This window comes from Dendrobates tinctorius, unplaced genomic scaffold (assembly GCF_039654945.1).
Source record: "Dendrobates tinctorius isolate UK_male_01 unplaced genomic scaffold, ASM3965494v1 ptg000060l, whole genome shotgun sequence".
Lineage (NCBI taxonomy): Eukaryota > Metazoa > Chordata > Amphibia > Anura > Dendrobatidae > Dendrobates > Dendrobates tinctorius.
In genome coordinates, this window is record NW_027361728.1 from 83,590,538 (window position 1) to 83,600,324 (window position 9,787).

The 9,787-nt window shown below is 48.1% G+C and overlaps 1 protein-coding gene across 1 annotated transcript; it reads right to left on the minus strand.

Moving 5' to 3' along the window:
• Nucleotides 1-4,740: 4,740 nt before the first annotated feature.
• On the minus strand, nt 4,741-9,244 carry PAQR9 (progestin and adipoQ receptor family member 9). The gene has a single exon (XM_073579106.1). The coding sequence runs from the start codon at nt 8,752-8,754 to the stop codon at nt 7,717-7,719; it is 1,038 nt and encodes a 345-aa protein (XP_073435207.1). The 5' UTR covers nt 8,755-9,244; the 3' UTR covers nt 4,741-7,716.
• Nucleotides 9,245-9,787: the final 543 nt, after the last annotated feature.

Genomic DNA, 9,787 nt, shown 5'->3' on the forward strand with positions numbered 1-9,787 from the left:
CTGCCAAAATCCCTGTTAATAACCCAGTGTCCTAAAATGCCTTCTAATCTGTTGGTTGTCTATTTTTTCACCACATGGCACGGACGCTGTCAGTAAGCTGCACACAGCCATTGATGTGCGGACCGTGCATGCAATGTGTGAACTAATTCTGTTAGTTCACGTAAAGAGCAAAATACACAGGAAAAAGGGAACTAATGGCATTTACAACTACTACACCTCTGATCGGCTGTATTTCTAGATGACTTTTTCACATGTGAATTTCTTTTGCATTTTGTGTGCTGCAGTAATTTGTCACAAGGGGTAGATGTCACATTATGGTGAACGGGATTGTTAGTAATCCAGTTTACAATGCAGAGAAAAGCTGTGGGATTCTGAGGGCATACTGACGATCTTAAAAACTGGAGCATGCTCTAGGTATCAGAAATTTGCCCTGGTAACAGAATTGGGGGAAAAAATAGCAACCGCCATTTTAATTGTAGTTTTCCATAAATCGATAGTACAAGTGAAAACGTTGTAATATACAGTGGGTAAAATAAATATTTGAGACACTGACGATTTTGCAAGTTTTCCCACCTACAAAGAATAGAGAGGTCTGCACGCATGGAGTGCCTGTTTGTTGGGCTCTCCATGCATGTTTTCTGCCTGTCACACAGCTGCGACAAATGCAGCTGCAGCGCCAAACGGGTGATTAGCCGGAGCGATCCGGGTTCCCGCAGCAGCTTGTTCAATAAGCGCTATAGCTTGCCGAATAAGGATGGAGCCGAAGATATTCACCCATCTCTAGTCATCTCCCATCTCAGTAATGGAAAAGTCTTCACTGAATCCAGATTTTACCCATAAATTGAAAATCAGTGCAGGAGGAGGAAGAAGCAAAATTATCTGATTAGATATTTTACAAAGTTGCTTATCTTCATCTGTACTATTGGTACAGTATATGAAATAAAAATTAAAACAAAGCTTGCTCATTAAAGTGACTCTGAGAGCTGATTCATACTGCCCGATAACAGGAGCACTTCAGAGAATACATACAGTTAAAAGCAAGCAGTGGACCATGCCGCTTGGGGGACTAGTCCAAAAGGCTGACCCCCATGGCTTCTACGTGTCCCTTGAGTGACCTGATTCTTGGACAAGTGTCTCAAGCAGAATTGTCTGCACCCATCTTTTTCATACTATGTTTTTCTGATTTGCTGAAGGGCTTCAGATTAAAATATACCTGGCTGAAATGATAGCGCCGACCTCTAAATCATAGTTTGTGCAGTATGAATCAGCTGTCTGATTCATTTTAAAAATGCATAAGGTTTTCCATAGAAGCATTTCTAAGAACATTCCTTAAAACTTCTACTTCCAGTAATAACAACCACTGCTGGTGGCAAGACCAGATTTTGTGGTGCTTTAGTGGTCTTAACTTATTAACACAGCTGATCAAGTAAATTTTGTATACCCACATTGGACAAATCCCAAAGCTGCAGCACATTCTAGCCATGTGTCAGGATGGGCTGCAGTCTGAAGAAACACAGCTGCTGAGACTCAACTGACAGAGGAGCTGTATCTCAAGCACATATACCTTGGTGAGCTGAAGAAAAATGCTGTGACAGGAGAAGAAATAAATCTTCTCCTCGCATGACTAAGCACAAAGGCTTTTTTTCTTTAGGCTGAGTCCTTCATGCACAGTCACCCGGGGAAAAGATTTATTTCTTCTCCTGTCACAGGCCTTCTCCTTGGCTCACAGAGGTATATCATCTGTCTGTTGAGATTCAGGTTTCTCAGCTGTGTTTCTTCAAGACTGCAGCCTGTCCTCACACATGACAAGGCCATGCGACAGTTTGAATTACATGACAAGGGTTATTTTATTACATTCTTAGAGAACCCCTTTAAATGAATGAAGAAAGCCATGGACATGTGTGACCACCTCCACATTCACCCCCTGGTGCATGTGTGGCCACCTCAGTGGATGGGATGCAGATCAGGAGACACACTGCATGGAATAGATGTGTGTCACCGAAGTGGCATGTGCCTCTATAAGACATTTAATGGATACCATAATATTAAAGTAAAATCTTCTGCAAGTCTGACGAAGCTTATTATACACGAAAGAGAAAAATCAGCTACACTTGCTGCCTTCACCAGGATGGGTTGAGATTGGCCACATATTTATGGGGTCCTCTAGACTTTAACACAAATGCAGATGTAAGAGGAAAAAAGATAGGACGTGTTTTATTATCATATGCCTAATTACTTCTTCCATGTGAGATTTCCCCTTCCCCAATTAAATAAAACTACACACTTGGTGGTGCTGAGCTTGCACGATTATGGTAGCGGCAGCACAAATAGCTGTCTTTAGATCACCATTCTGCCGAATAAACACTACGACCTCTACACGGTTTATCAGAACTGTGAGTGGTGCAGGTCATGCGGCGGTGATGTAGGCACTAACATGTGCCCTAGTTATGGCCTCAGGCTTCACACTGATGTAATAGAGTTATTTTGGGGTCTGTATTACCGTCAAAACCTTCAGCCCCCATACTGTTCTACTGAACTAAGCGCAGATCACAAAATGGTTTTATAGTGATCTACATTTAGCTCGTAAAAGGTTCGAGTGTTACATCCAAAAATAGAGACTTAAAGGAATATTCTCATCTCCAATATCATATCTCAATATATGGTAGGTGTAATAATAATAATATTACCAAATACCTCCAATTAGAAATGAAGTACAGTTCATCAGATTCACTATGTCTTTTACCTCATGTAGCTCATTGCAGTAGCTTAGGTATCCATGGTTATGACCACTCATATAGTGACAGTTAGTTAGAACTTAGTGGTCGGAACCGTGGATACCTAAGCTACTGCAATGCCCTACATTAGGTAAGAGACATAGCAAATCTGAAGAACTAAACTAAACTTCTAATTGGAGGTATTTGCTAATAATATTACACCTACTTCATATTGGGATAGGATATTGGAGATGGGAATACCCCTTTAAATATGTGGAAACTCTGAGGCCAAGCACTCCTGTTCTCTATGAGGGTGCTGTTGTCAGGATTCTCCAGTATTGACATTGAGAATGGGTGGTAATATGACCAACAGTGTGTGATTTGCATATTTTTAGAAACATTCCAACTTGACGTGCCTGTGTTTCTCAATACAAGTGAATTGAGAAAAGCCCAGCTTGTCTAGTAGGCATGTTACCGCATATATACAAATCAAATACTTGCGGTCACGTGACTGCCTGCTTTCACTGACCATACCTGTGAATCCTGACAGTGCCACACAAGTCATATAGCGTGACGGCAGACTTTTTGCACAATACTGGACAACATCTGTCCAGTGACTCCCAGACACATTAGACTGCCGTCTAAGCCCTTCTTTATCGGCCGGTCGGGTTGACGTTAATCTAATGTGTTTGTTGGAGCTTTAAAGAGGATGCTCGGCCATAGGTTACAAGTCTGCAGTCACTCTATGTGAATCCTCACTCTGCGCGTTGTAAGGATTCTCCGGTGCTGGGCTCGTGACTGCAAGAACGTGATTTGCATACATGAGGTCACGTGCTGACTGGATGGGCAAAGCCTCACTCCACGCAAATGTATTGCACGAGGCCGGATATGTCAAGTCAGACTGTGGCTCAAAGTACGCAAATCACATACTTCCGGTCACATGACTGCCCACTCCTGGAGAATCCTCACAGTGTACAGTGAGCATGATGTGAGGAGTCACAAGTCTGCAGTCACACTGAGTAACTGCAGACTTGTAATATAAGGCCGGACAACCCCTTTAAGTTATTGCTGACAGCTATCTCTCCCAGTTCTATTGTATGTATACATGCTCGACTGAGCATCCATATGTTTTTAAAGGGGAGAGCGCAGTAAGGCGCTGCGGCGCACCTCCTACATGTAGTATTTGCCACTACATTTAAGTGCACCCTATTGCGGAGTCACCGGACATCTGTGGTAAAACCTGCACATGGAACACATGTGGCAAGAGATGATAAAGCAGATTTTGCAGCAAAAACTTTGGAACAATCATGACAGATAAATAATGCTGATTTAAAGATTTGCTGCTTACCCTCAAATCCTGATTATTATTTTTTAGCGGGGGGGATTTGAGGGCTTGTTTCAGGTCTTTAAATCTATGTGGATATGGTCATATACATCTCCCCCTTAAAAAGGTTATCCAGCACCTATCACTTGTGCATCGGGAGGTAAGAGGAGCTACCCATCACAGGTATAGTGCATGCATCCTATGTAAGTAATGGGTTGGGGGCTGCTGATACCTGCTGGCAACGCACCAGATAAGGCAAGCGGCAAATGGACGTCATGTCGGAAGCTCTTCTTACCTCCTGATGCGGATGTGAGAGGTGCTGGATAACCCTATTAGGCCGGGATCACACATGTGAGAAATACGGCCGAGTCTCGCATGTTAAAACTCGGCACTACATGGAGCCGAACACTCCGCTCCCGAGTGCTGGCGGCAGTGCCAGGTATTAACATGCGAGACTCTGCCGTATTTCTCACATGTGTGATCCCGGCTTAACGGATCTTCTAACTGCAGCAAAATAGCATTATGTAACTCAGACCTGGGAACAGGTTTTTTTTTTTCAAATACTGCATCACTCCATTCTCAGTGTGAACAAAGCTCAAGGGTAATGCCAATATTTTATCGTTGTCCTAAATGCCAAGCATCCCATCGCAGATGTTTAGAAGACAGGTGACGATGTAACACAGCAGTAAAGAAATCACAACATTAAAAATTAATTCACTTATTATTATTCCAGGTCAGGTGCTTGCAAATTAGTTACACTACGTGGTCTATTTTGTCAATCTGGTCATGCATCGGAAAAAAAGATGGCTTGTTTAACGCTTGATGTGCTGGCTGGACTTAAAAACATATTGTAAATCCAGCTTTAAAAAAAAGAGACAACTCAATTGCCGTCTCATAGCTTTGATGGAAATAATGTACATATGAAATAAATACCAAGTTCACACAAATACTTGCAGGCACGGCCAAGCGGTTGAGATAAAAAGGGGGTCAGCTGGCCCCTGCCCTGCAATGGAGGCAGCAAAAGCACTGTATTGCGGAGCCCAGCCCTTTGGTGCTGAAAGTGTTAAGTACATGTAGGTTTCAGTGCAGATCTGTGTGGGGCTGAGGGCAAGATGTGGCATTTTGTCCAGCGCTGCAGCAGTTAATCAGTCAGTTCACATTGTGCGTTAGCAGCTGGGCCCAGAACAAGAGGCTCGGGGCATCACTGAAGACCCCTCTGGTCCCTGCCCATGCCGCTTCTCGGGATCTGGCATCTTGGGTGCAGGGAACATCAGCAGCTGCCAAACATCATTAAAAAGCTGATCCCAGAGCGGATGACCCCAGAAAGACAAAGCTCATTCCACAAGCAGCAGGAGAGACAAGCAGATCAATAAATAAATAAGTTACTGGTTTGCGTCCCGTTATTTCATTGCACTAATATCCTAATAATGCCCTTAGGGATTGCACATAGCGATGGAAGATGCATCCACTCTCCTGGAAAGACCGGCCTCGCACAGCACTGATCCCAGTCACTCAGCTTGTGGCGGACTGCGGTGCACTGAGGGGGCTACCATCAAGGGGGTTCTCACAATAGGTCCCATAGGTGGGGGGCCGGGAGTTGGCCGGTTTACATAACCACCATCGATTTAAAGGGAACCTGTCACCATGAAAATGTAGCACCCTGTTATAGAGCAGGAAGGCTGAGCGGATTATTATATAAGAGAAGAGTCAGGATCGCCTGTGTTTAATCCTCTAACCCTCTGCCCTTTCTGGGATTTTGGGTCCAGTGGGCGGTGCGATCAGTGACTGACAGCTCTCTTTGTATAAGTGTGTACACAGACACAGCTGTCAGTCACTGATAGGGCCGCAGAATGGACGGCATTTTCGTGGTGACAGGTTCCCTTTAAGTGGATCGGTGGCCACATGTATGAAGCTACCCATCCACCGAGAAACTATTGTGGGGTCCTATTCCCTTTAGATATTAGTGAAGGTAGATGCTCATGCTACCCAGTAAGGTCACTAGTGACAGAAGATCCCATCACACACATACCCTGAGGACCCAAATAGCCATTTTTATTTTACAGATTATTTTTCTCTACACACCCCCGATTAACATGACATCAATGTACCCCTACCATTACAATCACACTGAGCTGTCCATAAGGAGCACATTAGTGGACAGCACAAGGGGCCGCTGGGACCACCAGTGAAGGTCCTCGGGGAAGGACAACATTTCAGGTAGTGTTGGTGTCACCTGGCAAGATGTATAGTTAGAAGCGAGTCATACTCATATAATAGACTGGGGCACATTAGAGGACAGCACAAGGAGCCCCTGGGACCACCGGTGAAGATTCTCGGAGTACATCTCAGGTAATGTGGGGGTCACCTGGCTAGTTGTATAGTTAGCAGCATGTTATACTCATATAATAGACTGGGGCACATTAGAGGACAACACAAGGGGCCCCTGTGACCACAGGTGAAGGTCCTCGGGAAAGGACATCTTAGGTAGTGTTGGTGTCACCTGGCTAGTTGTATAGTTAGCAGCATGTTATACTCATATAATAGACTGGGGCACATTAGAGGACAACACAAGGGGCCCCTGGGACCACCGGTTAAGGTCCTCGGGAAAGGACATCTTAGGTAGTGTTGGCGTCACCTGGCAAGTTGTATAGTTAGCAGCGAGTCATACTCATATATTAGACTGGGGTACATTAGAGGACAGCACAAGGAGCCCCTGGGACCACTGGTGAAGGTCCTCGGAGGACATCTCAGGTAGTGTTGGTGTCACCTGGCTAGGTGTATAGTTAGCAGCGAGTCATACTCATATAATAGACTGGGGTACATTAGAGGACAGCACAAGGAGCCCCTGGGACCACCGGTGAAGGTCCTCGGAGGACATCTCAGGTAGTGTTGGTGTCACCTGGCTAGGTGTATAGTTAGCAGCGAGTCATACTCATATAATAGACTGGGGCACATTAGAGGAATATGCCTGTATACAGGAATGTTAGCAGCATTGCATGCCTCGTTCCAGCACTCCGGCCGTCACTATGAGACTCCTTGTAGTGTGGAGGGAGCCAGCAGCATAGGCAAGGTGTTGCCCACTGTATGTGTGCATGGCAGGGGAGAGTGAATGCATCTTCTAGTGGTTCATTGCTACCATCTCTGCCTGGTTGCAACCATGGCTGGTGGGCACTGGAAATAAAAGAAGGGGAGCTCCTGTAACTCTGCAGCTGATATAACTAGGCACAGACATGCAGAGAAATAAACCGGCCATGAAATGGGTGACCAATGCTAGAAATCCATCTGCTGGAAATGTTACAAAGACTTTTTAGGAATTATTCTTGCGCCTCATCACAAAGTTCAACTATTGGTCAAAGATCGTCCGAACAATTGTTACATTGATATATTTCCCTTTATAATTCTATCCTATCCGGATCATATTACTACTTTCAATAGAAGAAGGTTGCCCATGGAACCTAGTGCCATCTATGGAAGCTCACAGTATGCCCGGAGGGACATCAGGAGGTAAGGGGCACGTATAAGGCGCATTCCCTACACATGATGATGCCGTGTTGGGAGGTGACAGTAAAGCAACATGACATTAATCTGATGGACCCTGGACAGCAGATCTGGGATGGTTGGATGATGGTCAGATGATGCCGCCCAGCATGGTTGCACCCAAGCATCAGCTAGCGCTCATCAGTCCTGCTTGTGGCTGGACAGTCCCTTTAGATAGGTCCTTATTACCAGGGCCAGGCAGACAATGAGCAGCAGCAGGTACCCTACTGTCCCCTGGAAGGTGGGCGAGGTGTGAGGAGCCTGGAGGAAGTGCTCCAGCCCCTGCTCCACATAGTGCATCTGGTCATAGATGCTGAGGAAGGTGAAGATGTGGAAGAGCTGGTGGCTGTGGCCGATGATGTCAAACAGCCCCGGCTGGATCCTCTCCGGGATCTTACTGACGTTGAAGAAGGCGGCCACCAGCAGCCAGAAGTATCTCCGGTAGAAGTGCACGAAGAGCGTGGGGTTCCTCCGGCCCAGGTCGAACAGCAGGCTCTCGATCATCACCGGGCACGCCATGCTGAGCGGCATCGCGAAGACGAACGTGCGGATGGCGAAAGGGTAGGAGCAGTCCTCGGCCCGGCTCCGGCAGCACGCCACCGTACAGGTCACGGCCAGCATGAAGGCTACCGGCAGCACCAGCTCGCTGTACAGCGCCATCAGCAGCCCATAGTCCACCCAGTGCCAGCCCAGGCTCTGCAGGTATGGGGTCATCACCGCCGGGTCCAGCAGCCTCAGCCTGGGCAGCAGGTAGTAGGAGTACGCCAGGGTGCTGGCGAAGCCGTAGTAGCTGATGGAGGCATAGTCCAGGAAGAAGAAGGCGGCACGCAGGCGCAGGGAGCGGCAGCTGAACACATGGGCAGTGCAGCTCATGGCAAATGTCAGCAGCACCCCCGAGGCGTAGCACCAGAGCGGCAGCAGCGCAGGGTGGTGCCAGGGCAGCTCCCCGGACAGGAAGATCACCTGGCAGAAGCGGCTGGCGAACAGCACCAGCGGGATGAAGTGCGTCCAGAAGTTCAGGGTCTCGTTGGTGGGCTGGAAGATGGACGCCAGGCACTCCTGCGCGGTCAGGTGCAGCCGCCGGTACCCGGACAGGATGAAGCACTCCACGAAGTCGTCGGGCACCTCGTCCCAGCGCAGGAGGGAGGACGTGTCCCGGGAGAAAGCCTGCGGGGGCATGGTGCGCGGCCAGGGGGACAAGTGCCGGAGCCGCCGCTCAGCCCGCCAGCTCCGGGCTCCGTCAGCATGAAGGCGGCAGCTCAGTCAGCGCGGCAGCATCCGCGGCCCCACCGCAGCCCGCGCCACACTGCACCATCAGCAGCCTGTGCGGCATCCCCCATAGGTGCGAGCGCTGCCCCCCACCCACAGCCTGCAGAGTGGGTGTTCCTGACCTTGGAGGCGACGATGACAGGCACACGGGTGACACTGTAGCCAGTGTGGTCACGGAGTGGAGGCTCCACTGCTGACGACTGATCCCAGGCACCCCCCCAAAGCCCACCCTGCCCGATGGGAGGATCCTGACACCTGGGGACAGAGGGAGCTTGTGACCTGGACTCTGATAGGGGCGGCCTGGATTGGTGGCAGCGGTTCTGTATTGCACTGATTTTATATCCTATTTATATACATTGTGTCAGGTCAGGCAAAATCTTTATTTTTTTCCAGAAATATTAAAAAAGCGACTAATAAGTATAATGCAGATTTTTGGGGTGTGATAGAAAACAGAAGCCCTGACGCTACGCCGGCGCCATTGTATGTGGGATCGCATTGACGCCGTTGCCTTGTAGCGCGCTCGGCTCAGGTGTGGGATCCATCGGTTAGAATGGGGATCTCATGCTGCACTCTCTTGCTATAAAATGTGATGGAACTTCCACAAAGGAGCCAGTGTGTACTGGTGACAATCACAGAAATACAAAAAACCACAATTCTGCCTAGATATGGCGAGCACACACCGCAACCCTCCTTTAAATGAAGCAGCGTCATATTATGGGGCCTTGACTGCAGCGCTCATATTATGGGGCCGTAACTGCAGCGCTCATATTATGGGGCCACGGCTGCAGTGTTCATATTATGGGGCCGCAGCTGCAGCGTTCATATTATGGGGCCCCGGCTGCAGCGCCCATATTATGGCGCCGCGGTTGCAGTGCTCATATTATGGGGCCGTAACTGCAGCGCTCATATTATGGGGCCGCGGCTGCAGCGCTCATATTATGGG

What these genes read in the sequence shown, in the direction of transcription:
- PAQR9 (XM_073579106.1), bottom strand. Translation starts at nt 8,754, where the DNA reads ATGCCCCCGCAGGCTTTCTCCCGGGACACGTCCTCCCTCCTGCGCTGG.